This window comes from Cokeromyces recurvatus (assembly GCF_025118155.1).
Source record: "Cokeromyces recurvatus strain NRRL 2243 chromosome Unknown BX663scaffold_4, whole genome shotgun sequence".
NCBI classification, from domain to species: Eukaryota; Fungi; Mucoromycota; class Mucoromycetes; order Mucorales; family Mucoraceae; genus Cokeromyces; species Cokeromyces recurvatus.
Window position 1 is genome coordinate 749595 of NW_026251390.1, and position 14682 is coordinate 764276.

Genomic DNA, 14682 nt, shown 5'->3' on the forward strand with positions numbered 1-14682 from the left:
TAATGATAATAATGCTTCTAATCAAAATTATCAATCAATTAGTGCAAGTATTCTAATCATTTAATTTATATATTCATCTTTCCCTCTTTCCCTTTGTTTGTTTTATATAGATTTCTTCAACATACATGCTAGTGTTGACGCAGTAACGTGCATAATAGCGATTATTGAACTATAATTTATTTTTGTTCAACATCTTTCTCTTTTGAATGATTTTTTTTTTTTTGAAAAAAAAATACACATATTTGTTTATATTTATTCAGACAGCAGAATCATCAGTTAGTTTTTATTATTACGTAAAGAAAAAAAAAGTAAATATTTATATATGCACAGATATACATATAAATGTATCTAATATGTAATACACATTATATCAAGGTACAATGTGTGTGGGAGAGGGGGAAAGGGATTTTATGAAAGCAATTGTATATTGTTATCTTGATGGAGTAGTATAATCACAGGAATTAGTATTGGTAGCAGTAGATAATGATGAAGTTGTTAGATTATTATTCATTTTCAACATTAAAACTTCTTGGTGGTATTCCTTATTATTGTCTATAACTGTATATTCACCTGCCTCTAATCTACGTCTCGTCTCTTCAATCTCTTTACTTCTTAATACCAATAAACTTGCAGTTTCTGTTGCTGTATAAACTGCCTCTCCAGTAGCAGATAATAGTTTTCCAATCATTGTTCGCACCACATGATCATACCAAAAGGATACAATTGGAATTGCTTTTAATATACCTTTTATATAGATGTATATAGATGTGTAAATGACATGATTTACCTAGTGGAAAAAAAAAACTGATAACAATACCTTCTATCGACCAATGCTCTTCATGTGTATCTATCTTAAATAATCCACTCTCTTTATCTGTTTCTTTAAATTCGAGTACAGCAGTAACTGGTAAACTTATTTTAAACCATGGAATTAACCTTGGACATACTATTTGTGTTAAAAAGACAATACAGGTCTTTCCATTAAAACAAACATTATCTATTCTTGGTGATTCTTTATTTAATGCTTTCCAAACTAGCATAATACTGTTGTATGTATACCTTTTTAGCTTTATACATATATGCATATATATATATATATATATATACTTACATACATATAATACTTACTGCTTTATATTATGTACTCCATTCGTTCTTAGGATAGGTGATGTAAATGTTGCGTTAGGAAAATAATAATGATCAAAAATACGCTTTCGTTTTATATCATCAAATGAATATAAATCATTTACAACTTCTGTTATAAAGGTCAATATATAAATGAGGCTTTAAGCTTGTTACTAATTTGAATATATTACGGGTTATCATTTCATCAGAAGTAGAAAGTAAAATCTTATTGTCGTTAGTGAATGCATTATGTTCCATATCCATTCTATTTATATATTGAAATAGAAGAAAAAAGCAAATTATAGAGGATTGGAAAAAAAAAAAGGAGAAAAAAAAAAAGCATTACACATAAATGCTCTGATAGCCATATTTATAGACATCATTTGGGGGTGTATGTATGGTTAGCATGAAAGCAAAAAAAAAAAAGAAAAAAAGTTACACGTATGTTATTTAGCTGTCAAAAAAAAAAAAAAAAAAAAAAAAAAAAAAAAAAAAAAAAAAAGCAATGTAATTAGCATTATTAGTATTCTAATAGCTTTTATTAGAACAAACACAGATATTCTAATTTGTTTAGAATAAAATGCTGTTATAAACTACTAAAATGAATGAAAAAAAAAATTGGCAAGTTTACTTATAATGTTTAAAACTAAATAAACTTTATTATTATGCTTCAATATCCAGGATTTTATCGTTGAGCTTCTTTTATGATACGTGCAGCTTCAGTCGCGTTTGCTTTGGCTGTATTCTGGTCTTGTATCTTTTCAGATCTGGCTTGTTCCTCTAAAGCATCTACTTCTTCCTGTTATATATATATATATATATATATATCAGATATCATACTATCTCCATTACTACTTTCTTTTCTCTCTCATTTTACCCATGCTTGTCTTTTACTGCCTCTAGCTAATGAATCAATACCCATATCGTCAGTTTGATAGTTTTTCAAGTTATCATCAGTTATACTAGTAGCAGAGTATGCATGTTGTTGTTGTTGTCTCTGATAAAGCTTCTCATCTTCTTCTTCAGGATAATCTTCAATAGTAACATGATATTTAGGATTGTAATGCATTTAGGAAAATAGTAAAAAAAAAAGAAAAAAAGAAAAAGAAAGAAATTTGTCTTATCAAGTCTCACCCTTTCTTATATTTATATCATTTTAAAATAGGGTGTGAATATTGTACATCATGGTTGTTATATTGTACATCAAGTTATTTGTTCAGGTTTCTAAATTAATTCATATTGCGACAATTGGCCTTTTTATTATTCCGTCATCTGCATAAAAAAAAAAAAAAAAAAAAAAAAGCCGGAGAAGAATGAAGCAAGTAATAAACTGAGTCATGTAGTTTATTAATACCCACATACATGCACGTTATTTATTTTTTGATTCTCTCACAATGATAAATAAGATAAGCTTGAGTGATAAAAATATAGATTTGACCGCTGCTTATATGAACATAATACTTATTATAACATATACAATTTTTTTTTGTTTTTTGTCAATATTACGTATTTTTTTTTGTTTTGCTTTTGCTTTTGCTTTAATTGAAATGGAAGGAAGTACACATATAGTAAGTAACTATTATAGATGGGGTAGCGTATTTTTTTTATATAGTGTTGTATATGTATGTGTGTATGTATAAATATATATTCATGTATATATATATAGTCCTAAGCTTGATATCCTTTCTTCTCCTTTTTTTTTTTTTTTTTTTTTTTTTTTTTTTTTAATACATATACTTTCCCCCATCTCCCTTCCCTTCCCTCCCCCCTTTTTTTTTCTTTTTTATGACTCAAGCTGTCTTTCAAGCTTATCTAATCGTTCTCGTAATGTTTCTAACATAGTGAAATATTCATTTGGACCAATGTCTTGTTGTGATTTTACAATAGTGGGTGGACTGATCAATAAGGAAGAAGGCTCCTGTGAAGATGATCTTACTTCACAGTTGTTTTCATCAGACGATTTTTGTTCAGTTACTACATAAGACACCATTCTTCTCTCTAAGGATGAAATCCGTTTAAATAAAGTCTCTATTGAATCTTCCATTCTTTGAAGAATTTCCTTTTGAGCCTCTTTAATTTGGCTGCGAATAAGGGATTCAATTGTAGTGGATGAAGTTTGTAAAGTTTGAATTAAAGTGGAGGAACGTCTAATTTGATCATCTAGTGTAGATTTTAATGTACGAGTTGTTTCAATTGTTTCAAATAGATGTTCAAATGGCTGCATAAATTGCTGTTTTTGTAAAGAGGATGAACCATTTGGATGTAGAGTTGTAGGTGTCTTGGGTGGTAATAAAGAAGAATGGCTTGCTTCTGTCATAACCACACGTCCTGATGTAACAGGAAAACTGTGTCCATAAGCAGTGGATGGGTAATATTGAGGAGAACGAGGTGGAAAATGAGGGTGTTGTTGATGATACCCAAGATGATTATTTGTACTATTACTATTACTAGTAGTATGAGTATCTGATGGATGAATACTGCTTGGGTGTGCAGTATGGGGTGGTTGATGATAAGGTGCTTGTTGCTGCTGAAGTTGTTGTTGTGAAGGTACAATAGGAGGAATAGCAAATTCTGAGTTTACAGTGGTGGATGAAGCAGGAGATAACATGGTAGCTTGTGATAAAGGATGAGGTTGTTGTTGTTGTTGCTGCTGTGGCTTTCCATGTGGAAACTTTGAATGAAGAGGTGCAGACCGAATACCATTTAATTGTTCACCATAAGAAGGAGTATAAATAGTTAAATTTCTTGTATTCTTATTGCTACTACTATTATTTAATCCACCTAATCTTTTTGCAAGTAATGTCGAGGCTTGTTGCTGAGAACTGACGGTATGAATAGGTTTTGGTAAATGAGGAATACTAGTAGAATCATCACTATTATTCTTTTTTTGTTTTTTGTTTGGTTGTTCTTCCAATGTCCTAAAATATAAATTTAATGAGTATTTATTAAATATGTTTATCTATCTTATCTTATCTTATTTACCTGCTTAATCTCCTTGTCTGTTGTTGGCTGCCCGCGCCTATTAACATGGTATCCAAGGCCATTGGATCAGAACGATGAGTAGAAATAGATGGAGGTGATGTTGGTTCTGATTTTACTTTATTACTATTTTCTTGGTTGATTGCCCATTGTAACTGAATTTGTGTTATTGTAAATTGACTGTCATCTTTTTTAGATTTATGATAGTTTAAACGCGATAATTTAGACAATATAGACTCATCCAGTGATGCAGCATAATCACCAGGCTTCAATTTGCAAAGTTCAGCCAACAGAAATTTGTTATGTTTAATAGCCAATCTAGCTAACTCAGTTGTAGTCAAATAAATATCGGTAAGATTCTGTTTATCTTGATAACAAGGAACGGAATCTGTTTCTAGTAAGTCATGCTTTAAGTTAAATAAAAAGGCAATGTCTTCAAATTTAAATAACAGATGAGAGGTATGCTCGAATCTATACAAGTAAAAAGGCTTATTATTATTATTATAGTGACCTAATAAAAGTGATAATAAATTCATTTTATAATAAAGAAATATAATAAAAGAAAAGAAAAAAAAAAAAGGAAAGAAAGAAATCTTTATAATTCCCTATTATATAAAAAAAAGGAGAAAAAAAAAAAAGGAGGGAAAGTCGGAAGAAGTTCAATTTTATTGTTCAAAAATGATATTTTTTTTTTCTATTTTTGTATCTAATTAGTTATATTTTATATTTGTATCAAGATCAGAAGCATGACAACTAATACTATGGTAATAAACTTTGAAGTGTAGTATACATTCTGCTGTTGTTTGTTGCTCAATGATTGGCTAAGAATAATTAATTCTTTATTTTTAAACTTCCACACAAAAATCATTTTCGTGTTTTTTATTTATTTATTTATCTATTTTTTTTTTTATACAAGTAGTCTAAAATGGAGCAACTCAATACAGCAATTAAAAAACTTATTACAGGATACAAGAATACAACACCACCTTCACTAAAGTTAATTGACATTTACCTTGTTTACATAATGTTAACTGGAATTCTTCAATTTATATACATGGCAATAGTTGGCACTTTTCCTTATAATGCTTTTCTTGGTGGTTTTATTTCGACTGTTGGCAGTTTTGTTCTGGCCGGTAAAAGAACATCTATTTTCTATACTAATAACAAGAATACGATTATTTATTTATTTACTTTTGTTGTTTAGCTAATTTACGTATTCAAACTAATCCAGAAAACAAAGAATCATTCAAAAGTACATCACCTGAAAGGTAAACTGGACATTTTATAAAAGATGAATGCCTGTGAAGTCAACTTTTCTAAAAATATAACTTTATTAGAGCTTTTGCTGATTTTGTTGTATGTTCACTTCTTCTTCATGGATTTTGTATCAATTTCTTAGGTTAAACGATGATTTATTTAGAAATAATAATAAAAAAAAAAGAGATGCAAATATTTGAATACATGTGTGTGTCTTTACGTATATCTTGGAAATGTTCAATTGTGATATGAATAAAATGAGTACTTGCTAATCATTATACGAAAGCTAGAAATATTAATTTGGAGGAAATGTGCAAACGAACAGAAAAAAAAGGAAGGTGCTTTTTATCGTTTGCAGTATTTTTACTTTAAATTCAGACGATGTTAGTTTTTTTTTTCTCAACGAATGAAAATTAACTTTCAGATGTTTAGCTTACCTTTTTTAGACAAACGAAGAAGAAGTGAGATTAGTTTTTAAACAAAGTAAACATAATTTTCAGACGCTTACCTGTAAAGCATTCAAACAACAAAAGTTGAGTGAATGTGGTCATCTAAATACACTAGGTAAGCTGTGTTTATTACAGCGACGACTGCGGCGGTGTGGTGGTGGTGGTGGTGGTGGTGGTGGTGGTGGTGCGTTGAAAAGGTGTTGGTCTTTCTCGTCCCTGCCAAATGCTGATAGAGATTGTCAGCATGTTTCGGGAAGCATTAATGTTTCTTTGCCAAAGAGTATGACAAGAAGAACAGGCAATCACACTCAATCTAGTAACAGGCGAGGCTGGAATCAAGGTTAGAGTTTGGCATTTACTGCATACTTTGGATGTGCGGAACTCGTCAATTGTGATTGTGATAAGTTGTCCAGCTGCTTCATGCCTTCTCAGCGCGCGCCATAAAATACCTGTCGCCTCACATCTGAGCGTCCTGATCTTATTGGTGTCCCTATTGAACATTCCACTTTCAAATACTATCAGAGGAACCTTTGTCTTGTCTTCTTTGTATTTGATGGGCCTCCATTTGTTCAGTTTTTCTCTAAAGAAAAAAAAAATTGAATTAATAACTGTTTGAATATATTCAAGTAGAAAATATTTATACTTGATAGCATCGTTCTTATTTGGTCTCTTCTTTCTTCTTTTGTTTCTTCTTTTTCTACCTCTTCTTGTTTCTCCTACTTTGATTATATTTGGTGTCACCGTTTATAAGCATATTGACCATAGTTTCTTGCGCTTTTTGCCTCCCTTGATAAAGTTGGAGGCGTTTTTTTTTTTGCAGTACTGGAATTGTAAAAGTTGAATAAAGTATTTATGTTATCAAACAGATATTGAACATAGTCTAAAGAACGCTCCGGGTTTGATGTCTTGGTTGTGGGAACTCTTGATTCAATATCCTCTATTCCGTTTTGACTTTTCAAAAATTGTTGGTGGGCAGAAAAAACAGTCAAACCAGTAAGATAATAATACTCTTTAGTACTGCAGCGGATTATTGGGTGCCTAGACTCGTTTAAACAACTCACGGCAGTGAATACAGACTTTTGCCTAGGGTCAACAAAAATTGGATGATAATCCTTTACTACTTCTGGTAAAGTAAAGTCGTGAAGAGTCAACTCAAAGCGTTACAAAGAAGGACCGTAACTGGCTTGACATCTTTTGTAAAACAAAAAAAAATCAACAACAAAACCATCAATCCGTATCAAGTTTCCAAAAAAGGATCTGGTTGTTTCCATCTGGTGTTAATTCAGCAATACTACAAATATAAAAGTAAGAAATACATAAGCCTGATTTGATACAATCTCTATCTATACTCACCCTCTGTAGCACAGTTTCCCAAAATTGAAAACATCATAAAACAATCTTAGCTGTCTTCAGGTGTTATATTGTATGGGCATAAGGGAGATCTTGCTGTAGAATGATTATCACCACAGCATTTCTTACAATGAAGATTGATCATATTATCATTTGTGGTCTTTTGTCGTTTTGCTGTTTGTTTAGCTTGCTTCAAACTTTTGCTTTGCCTTTCTTTTCTTGCTTGAAGTTCCAACTACACATGATCATTATTATACATAAATAGTATATTGTACGAAGATTAAACTTTAATTTTAGGCCTCATTTGATAAGGGATATGTATAGAATAGCATTGAGCTTAATAATAACTAAGAATCAAAGAGGCAAGAAAAGGCCAGTCATTTAATCATAATATTACTTTTTAGCAATCAAAGACTTATTACCTTCTTATGCTTTAAACTTTATATATTTGATAATCAATAAAGGAAATACTAATTATTATTATTATTTTTTTTTTTTTTTTTTTTGAAGAAAAAGAAAAGAACATCATCAAACTTGTAAAAATAGCACCAGTTATTCATTCAATTACTTTTGATTGGTTAAAGTATTTCATATTGCATAGTCCCTTTGATTGTATAAAACCTGTTTGCTTGACCAGCACTAATAAATATATAAAAAGAAAGCAACTGATGTAATTTTAATTTAGACAATGTATGAATCATATTCATCTTCTTCTTCTAGTAATATTATACGGTCTCCATGTATGTTTTGTTGCTTCATAATCTGCTGATTCACTTTGATGAATATGGAAAAAGCAATCTTTACAATATTTATTATCTTCTTCATCACAAACTTCACATTCAATTTGAGCATCTTCATTGCATATACCTAACGTAATAGTATATAAGGACTAAGTATTGAAATATATTTATGTATGCATATATATATGTATACACTTTACAGCACCAATCATCTATTTCATCATGTAACAAGTCATCGTCTGAAATTGGTTTTGGGACTGACCCTCTAGGCTTACTGCTATTAGCAGTAAAATTTATTGCTGGTGAATTTGCTTTGAATTTTAAATATCTCTCTTCTAAATCTTGATCTCGCTTTGTCATAAATTGATTGTATTTTATTTCTAAGGAATTTTCCGTTTGTAGCCTTTGTATTAATTCATCTTCTTCATCGTTATTTATTACATTGCCTAAGGATGGATTCCCCAAAAAGATGTTTTGAATTTGATCTAATTTTGTTGATGTGTTCAAGTCATCCTTCTGTTTATTCTTTCTCAATGATGTTGAATCATCCTTCTCTGTTTTTATTATATTGTATATATACTCATCTAGAGCATCATCCTTTCCATCCTCTTCCTGTAATATATTCTCAATCTATTAAAACATGAGAAGAGAAACATTTAATAAGGGGGAAAAAAAAAAAGATCAAACTGCTTTAAGAAATAAATCGTACTTCTTCATCAATGTTAAGACTAGAGTATAAATCATCTGGTATGTGATAATTATTGAAAGAGTTTTTCCCTGTTTTAGTTGTTGATATAGGTTTAGTTGAAAAAACGTTAGTAAAACGTTGAGCTAACTCCTCATCACTAATAAAACAAAATAAAATCAATTGTTGTAATGCATAACATGTACTATATATATATTTTTTTTTATGCGTACGTTGGGTTCTTTAAAATAGTAGTGTCATTGGACACTAATCTGTTTATTCTATTTGTAATGTCATCATTATTTACAGGCATTTTTCATTCGTGAGTAATAAAAAAAAAATGCATGTGTTTGTATATATCTGCAGAGCACTATTTTTATTAATATCATGTTATTTATTTTATTTTATTTTTTGGGAATAAAAATGTCAGTTATAAATCAATTAATGGAGCTTCTTCCACAGGCTTCTTTTGCTCGGTATTAGATTGAGTTGGTGAAGCGACTTGATAATGAGGAGGAGCAGAATAATAATATTGATTTATGTCTTGATTATTCACAGTAGGAGGAGGATAGTATTTATTTGTGTCATGCTCAGATGATGTCATATAATTATAATTTTGTTGTGGCTGATGATATAATGTTTGTGGCTGATAATGTTGCTCAGGTATATTATAGCTGGATCCTTGACTAATACCAGCTATTCTTTCTTCCAATAAACGATCATATGATCTAACCACCCTATTTAATTTCTCATGAAGTTCAATAAAGGAATTACGCTTATGAATTGTTTCATTTAAACTTTGCACAAGCTTGGGCTGTAAAGTACCGATTTGAGTATATAATTGATTAATTTGAGGATCGTTTGAAATATCTTCTCCTGTAGCATACACTCTATCCATCAAAGTAGAGAATAACAGAATATTTTCCATTTCAATGGGTGATAAATCATTTTGATGTATCTGTTGCACTACAGCTGAATCTTGAGAAACAACTTCCTTCTGTTGTTGCTTAGATATCTCAAGGTCACGTAAAGAAGCGGCAATAGCAGCTGCCAGGTCAGGATCGTCTTCAATGGATGATTCGTGTCTGTTATTCGTTTGATTATTAGATACATAACCTGCACTGTAATTATTTTTTTGTTGCTCAGCTTCTTTTAAAGAAAGTTCAATCGCTTTCTTCATATCTTCATCTAAATCATCCTCATTACTTGTAGTTTGCTTTGTTGTTTCTGGAGCTGATGATATTGGCTTGTTGAGAGTCGCCTTATCCAACTTCAATTTAATATAACAACCATCACAAACACGAACTGATTCGTTGATACCTAATTTGGGTAAAGGCATTGTTTTTGATGAACATTGTTGACAAAAAGTACCACCACAATTACGGCAGTGATGCTTTCTATTTGTAAGTGTAAATGGTGTACGACATCTATCGCATACGTCAGAATCTGACCATTCAGGGGCCTATCATTGAGTCATATTAGTCATACTCTACACATATCCAATATAAATAGACTTACACTAGAAGTTTCCAATAAAATTCCATCTATATTTTCATTTACTGGAGGAAATTGCATGCCTTCAGCCTTTAAAAGAGCATAGGTATCATACATGTAGCTTAAACTAGGTTTATTTTTCGAAGCTAATCCCCAGATTTGAATTACATTCAAAATTTTGTTTTTAACATCGAGGTTACATCCAGTCTATTAAAATAAAATAAAGGAGTTAAAACTAATAATATACATACATTCATTCGTTCATATAAACTTACAGGTGCTTTTAAAATAGATACAAGCTCATCCATGAATTCTCTTGATGCAACTTCTCTAACAAATAATTCGCCTCCATTCTTTACACAAGTATCCACAAGCTAATTCCAATTGTTATTTTATAAATTCAGTATTTTTTTTTCACCCCCAAGGTTTTGGCAATACTTACAGAAATAGTTGCAAGTTGAACATTAGGATTTTTATGTCCTAATCTTTTTTTAATCGAGCGCATAGCATCTTTGGCATTTACTTTTTTACTACGAATTTGGTCACTTATTTCTAAGTTTAATACAATATCTTCCTGTCCTCCTGGTAATAATTCAGAAGTTGCTTTTTCTATAGTATTTGTCTGAATAACTAACACTCTAATTTCTCTCTTTTTTAATATAATGAAACTTACCAACTATTTCATCAAAAGGATTTTGACCCCACCAAGACATTATTAATCAAGTATAATGAAAGGAAAAAAACGAAAAAAAAAACAAAAAAAACAAAAAAAAAGGAAATTATCAATATTTCTTATTTTTGCTGTTGTTAAATTTTATTTTAAAAAGCAGCAATGCGAAATTTGCATATTTATTATTGTTATTAATCAATCATATAAAAGCTTCTATTTACAAAAGAATCGCCTGTTTGTGAATTATTTTTTGTTGAAGCTAATATCATAATTGTACAAACAAATGAGAATAGAACAGCAACCATAAGATAACTGCCTCTTCCTGCTTCAACAAAAGTTGCTTGTTTTATCAGTAGTCTTTGATTTTTAAAATATTTTCCTAAGCCAACAAAAGAACATAGAAATCCGATAGCCACAAATATATAGCCAACAGGTTTACTTGATATTTCAAAGTTAGAGTCATTATTTGATGAGCCATCAGGTAACCTAAATTTGATTAATATAGTGAAGCCTAATTTGTAGAATACCTGTTATATGTGGTTCTATCGCATTATATTAAATAAAAGAATTGATGTCTAAATACCTAATATAACCAATGTACATGATAATCGAAACCATGTTAACCAGTTTCTTTCATTCGCTAACTGATCTCTTGCCATACTAATGTTATTTGAAACTAAAACTGAATAGTCAAACAGATCTTCTAACAATGTTGCTTCAAAAACTCTGTTTTTTTGTGCTAATTCTAGTTTCATTGGTGAATCAGGCTTTGCGATTTTTTTAAATGATGAAGGCCCTGCTTCTGCATTATTCATTATAGAATTTATAATTTTTTATTTTTTTTCTTTTTTAAAAAAAAAAAAAAGATAATTGAAATAGAAACTTGCATATTTAAAAATGGATTACAATAAATCAAAAATACAAAAAAAAATGCGGGGGGGGGAGAAATGTACATTCTCAAATACTCATCATTTATACAAATTTTACATTAAAGTATATTAATTGATTATGAATGTTGAAATAATTCAAAGTCTCAACTACTCTTTTTATTATTATTTTTAATTGTCTAATGGATATAGCTTCCGTATATACTGGTTTTTAAGTCATTGTTAATCTATTCCTTATCCCTTTTTCTAAAAAAGAAAATAAAAAGAAAGGGAATTGTTTCTCTTTAAGCAAAAAAGGATTTCAATGAATAAAGCTAAAATAAATTGTAGTAGAGAATGCAAAGCTTTATAATTTATAATTTGAGTAAAGAAAATAAAATGAAATAAAATAAAATAAAATAAAAAATAATAAAAAAGCTCTGAGCAGTAATACTAAATTTAATCTCAATACTTTATTATGTAATTTGCAGCAATATCAATTTTTTTTTTTCTTTTTTTTTTTATTTTTTTTTTTTTATCAATATAAAAATGGTTGCTTCTAGTTCATTAGACGTTGTACCTGACGATCCAACAGCTTATAAGACTAAACAATATTGGGAAGAGCGATATCAAAAGTAAATATAATTTTACATGCATTTATATATACAGATCCATTAGATTAATTTCTTTGTTTTTTTCAGAGAAGATTTAAATACTACTTTTGACTGGTTTAAAACATATGCTGATTTAAAACCATTTTTAAATGAAGCTATTCCAAACAAGGATGCCAAGATCCTTATGCTTGGATGTGGCAATTCAAGTAAGTTTAATTGCTATTATCGTGTTTATTTTTTTTTTTTAATAATCTATATTTTAATTGTTGTATATAAAATAGCCCTAGGTGAAGACATGTATAATGATGGATACAAAAACATTGTAAACATTGATTATTCAAAAACAGTTATTGAAAATATGAAGATGCGTTGTGCTGATAAACCTGAAATGTCATGTAAGTCAATATATATACATATATATATATATAGAAGAGTCTAACAAGAGTTCTAAAATTTATGTTAGGGTTAGAAATGGACATTCGTGATTTGAAGTTTGACAACGAGTCATTTGACGCTGTTATTGATAAAGGTACTATGGATGCTCTGATGTGCGATCGTGGCGATGTTTGGGATCCTTCAGAGGAACTCATTAATGACGTTAAAGGAGAAGTTGATGAAGTGCAAAGAGTTTTAAAAGTAGGAGGCACATTTTTATATATCACATTTGGTCAACCTCATTTCCGCAAGAGACATCTTGTAAGGGATTGTTGGACTCTTGATATTAAAACAATGGGAGAAGCCTTTCATTACTTTTTTTATCGTATGGTTAAAATGAATCCTGTGGCTTAGACTATTTGCATGGATAAGCATAAAAGTAAATATGTATACATAAATAGCATTCATCATCTATTTATTATTATATTTTTTTTTTTTTTTTAATAAATTTAAATGTTAAGACGTCTTTTCTCAACAAAAAAGTGCTTGTCTGTAGACCAGCTTGAAAGCATTTATAAATTATCAACAGCTGTCAATAGTAATTCAAGTAAACTAGAGAAGCAAGCAATAATAAAGCAATACCCCGCATGTCATTCAATTTTAAAACGTATATATGATCCTCATTTAAGGCATCATGTGTCTTCAAAGGCAGCTATCAAATATTTAAAAAAGTATCCAATAACTGACTTGGATAAAGCTGTCAAATATACCAATGTAAATGATTTATTAGATGCTCTATCTTCGCGAACTATTAAAGGACATGCAGCATGTGCAGCCATTGCTTCCTTTTATAATACATATTGTAAAACAAAACCTCATCAAGATATATTTTGGCGCATCATTGACCGTAATCTGAAAATGGGAGTCTCCGTCATCACCATTCGTCGACTATTATCTGCTAGAACAACCAGTGAAAATACGATAAACAAAGAGAAACAATCTACAATAAATATTCAAGTTGCCTTAGCCTTCCCAATGTCTGCTAACAAAAATGGGCTTAATATCCAAGTTGACAGCTGGTATGTCTCGCAAAAACTAGATGGTATTCGATGTATTACGATAATTCAAAAAGATAAAAATGGACAATACGATATTGAATTTTATTCGAGAACAGGAAGACCATTCACTTCTCTCCAAAAAGTCAAAAATGATCTTGAAGATAGACTTGAAGAATTAGGGGATCAAATAAAGGATGCATTTGTGCTTGATGGTGAAATTTGTGCGTACAGCAACGACTTGGGTAGGATAAATGAGGATTTTTTAAAGGCCGTAAGTCAAATACGACGATTAAATGAGCAAATGGAGAACCCTGTCTATCAAATATTCGATTGTATCACTCTTCATGATTTTTTAAAGACAAAAGGAGAACAATTATTTGCTGAGCGACAAGCAATTTTAAAGAATTTTGTAGGGAACATACAAAGAGCCCATGTAAAGATGGTAAAACAAATCAAGCTGGAAAGTTTGGAGCAGTTAAATAGGCTTAAACAGAAATCAATTCAAATGGGTTGGGAAGGTTTAATTTTAAGAAAAGATGTGTTTTATGAAGGAAAACGAACGTAAGGCTATTCTATTTTATCAAATACTTTATAAACTAATGAGTGTCTTTTCTTTTTCTTTAGTCGAAATATGCTTAAAATAAAAGAATGGGAAGATGCAGAATATATTGTGAAAAGTATAGAGACAGGATATATGAGAATGCCTGATACTGGTGAAGATAAGCTTGTCCTTACTAGTGTTAATATTGAACATAAAGGGAATATTGTCAGTGTTGGATCAGGATTTTCAATACAAAAACGTATCATTTATGCTGAAAATCCTAATTTAATTCTTGGTAAGCCTATCACTGTTCGTTACTTTTCTGAATTCAAGAAAGAAAATGGTACTGTCTCATTACGGTTCCCAACTGTTAAAGCAGTTTACGAAGAAGGGGAAAGAGATGTTTAAACCATTTTTTTTTATTTATTACATAATAAAATAAAAGCAGTCATTTGTAATCTATATTCTTATTTCCTAAT

The 14682-nt window shown here is 30.0% G+C and overlaps 11 protein-coding genes across 11 annotated transcripts; 4 read left to right on the plus strand and 7 right to left on the minus strand.

Moving 5' to 3' along the window:
• Positions 1 to 212: 212 nt before the first annotated feature.
• On the minus strand, positions 213 to 1462 carry BX663DRAFT_498784 (uncharacterized protein). Its single transcript, XM_051526099.1, has 3 exons — positions 1129 to 1462; positions 818 to 1044; positions 213 to 744 (listed from the first exon to the last, which is right to left on the minus strand). The coding sequence occupies exons 2-3, from the start codon at positions 1038 to 1040 to the stop codon at positions 431 to 433; spliced, it is 537 nt and encodes a 178-aa protein (XP_051386086.1). The 5' UTR covers positions 1041 to 1044; positions 1129 to 1462; the 3' UTR covers positions 213 to 430.
• Positions 1463 to 1710: 248 nt separating this feature from the next.
• BX663DRAFT_498788 (uncharacterized protein) lies at positions 1711 to 2225 on the minus strand. Its single transcript, XM_051526100.1, has 2 exons — positions 2003 to 2225; positions 1711 to 1924 (listed from the first exon to the last, which is right to left on the minus strand). Exons 1-2 carry the CDS (start codon positions 2192 to 2194, stop codon positions 1811 to 1813), a joined length of 306 nt encoding a protein of 101 aa, XP_051386087.1. The 5' UTR covers positions 2195 to 2225; the 3' UTR covers positions 1711 to 1810.
• Positions 2226 to 2428: 203 nt separating this feature from the next.
• On the plus strand, positions 2429 to 2848 carry BX663DRAFT_251995 (uncharacterized protein). The gene has a single exon (XM_051521876.1). The coding sequence runs from the start codon at positions 2520 to 2522 to the stop codon at positions 2763 to 2765; it is 246 nt and encodes an 81-aa protein (XP_051386088.1). The 5' UTR covers positions 2429 to 2519; the 3' UTR covers positions 2766 to 2848.
• Positions 2849 to 2884: 36 nt separating this feature from the next.
• On the minus strand, positions 2885 to 4710 carry BX663DRAFT_558664 (uncharacterized protein). Its single transcript, XM_051531819.1, has 2 exons — positions 4108 to 4710; positions 2885 to 4043 (listed from the first exon to the last, which is right to left on the minus strand). The coding sequence occupies exons 1-2, from the start codon at positions 4638 to 4640 to the stop codon at positions 2909 to 2911; spliced, it is 1668 nt and encodes a 555-aa protein (XP_051386089.1). The 5' UTR covers positions 4641 to 4710; the 3' UTR covers positions 2885 to 2908.
• A 285-nt stretch (positions 4711 to 4995) lies between these two features.
• On the plus strand, positions 4996 to 5967 carry BX663DRAFT_498791 (DAD/Ost2). Its single transcript, XM_051526101.1, has 4 exons — positions 4996 to 5237; positions 5309 to 5372; positions 5442 to 5727; positions 5870 to 5967. The coding sequence occupies exons 1-3, from the start codon at positions 5030 to 5032 to the stop codon at positions 5506 to 5508; spliced, it is 339 nt and encodes a 112-aa protein (XP_051386090.1). The 5' UTR covers positions 4996 to 5029; the 3' UTR covers positions 5509 to 5727; positions 5870 to 5967.
• An 89-nt stretch (positions 5968 to 6056) lies between these two features.
• BX663DRAFT_415387 (uncharacterized protein) lies at positions 6057 to 6964 on the minus strand (the record flags this gene model as incomplete). Its single annotated transcript, XM_051522341.1, is given in 4 exon segments — positions 6057 to 6390; positions 6454 to 6498; positions 6512 to 6632; positions 6868 to 6964. Coding segments are annotated over 4 exon segments (597 nt in total), but the record flags the coding sequence as incomplete, so codon positions are not given.
• A 676-nt stretch (positions 6965 to 7640) lies between these two features.
• BX663DRAFT_498805 (uncharacterized protein) lies at positions 7641 to 9073 on the minus strand. Its single transcript, XM_051526102.1, has 3 exons — positions 8819 to 9073; positions 8610 to 8745; positions 7641 to 8530 (listed from the first exon to the last, which is right to left on the minus strand). The coding sequence occupies exons 1-3, from the start codon at positions 8896 to 8898 to the stop codon at positions 8015 to 8017; spliced, it is 732 nt and encodes a 243-aa protein (XP_051386092.1). The 5' UTR covers positions 8899 to 9073; the 3' UTR covers positions 7641 to 8014.
• Positions 9016 to 10792, minus strand: BX663DRAFT_529546 (uncharacterized protein; the record flags this gene model as incomplete). Its single annotated transcript, XM_051530251.1, has 5 exons — positions 9016 to 9978; positions 10104 to 10286; positions 10355 to 10453; positions 10522 to 10688; positions 10753 to 10792. The coding sequence occupies 5 exons, from the start codon at positions 10790 to 10792 to the stop codon at positions 9016 to 9018; spliced, it is 1452 nt and encodes a 483-aa protein (XP_051386093.1).
• Positions 10793 to 10936: 144 nt separating this feature from the next.
• On the minus strand, positions 10937 to 11600 carry BX663DRAFT_498809 (uncharacterized protein; the record flags this gene model as incomplete). Its single annotated transcript, XM_051526103.1, has 2 exons — positions 11333 to 11600; positions 10937 to 11260 (listed from the first exon to the last, which is right to left on the minus strand). Coding segments are annotated over exons 1-2 (548 nt in total), but the record flags the coding sequence as incomplete, so codon positions are not given.
• A 540-nt stretch (positions 11601 to 12140) lies between these two features.
• BX663DRAFT_498811 (S-adenosyl-L-methionine-dependent methyltransferase) lies at positions 12141 to 13065 on the plus strand. Its single transcript, XM_051526104.1, has 4 exons — positions 12141 to 12250; positions 12317 to 12435; positions 12511 to 12624; positions 12693 to 13065. The coding sequence occupies exons 1-4, from the start codon at positions 12165 to 12167 to the stop codon at positions 13016 to 13018; spliced, it is 645 nt and encodes a 214-aa protein (XP_051386095.1). The 5' UTR covers positions 12141 to 12164; the 3' UTR covers positions 13019 to 13065.
• A 25-nt stretch (positions 13066 to 13090) lies between these two features.
• Positions 13091 to 14665, plus strand: BX663DRAFT_498812 (uncharacterized protein). The gene is made up of 2 exons (XM_051526105.1): positions 13091 to 14223; positions 14287 to 14665. The coding sequence occupies exons 1-2, from the start codon at positions 13118 to 13120 to the stop codon at positions 14609 to 14611; spliced, it is 1431 nt and encodes a 476-aa protein (XP_051386096.1). The 5' UTR covers positions 13091 to 13117; the 3' UTR covers positions 14612 to 14665.
• The last annotated feature ends 17 nt before the right edge of the window (positions 14666 to 14682 follow it).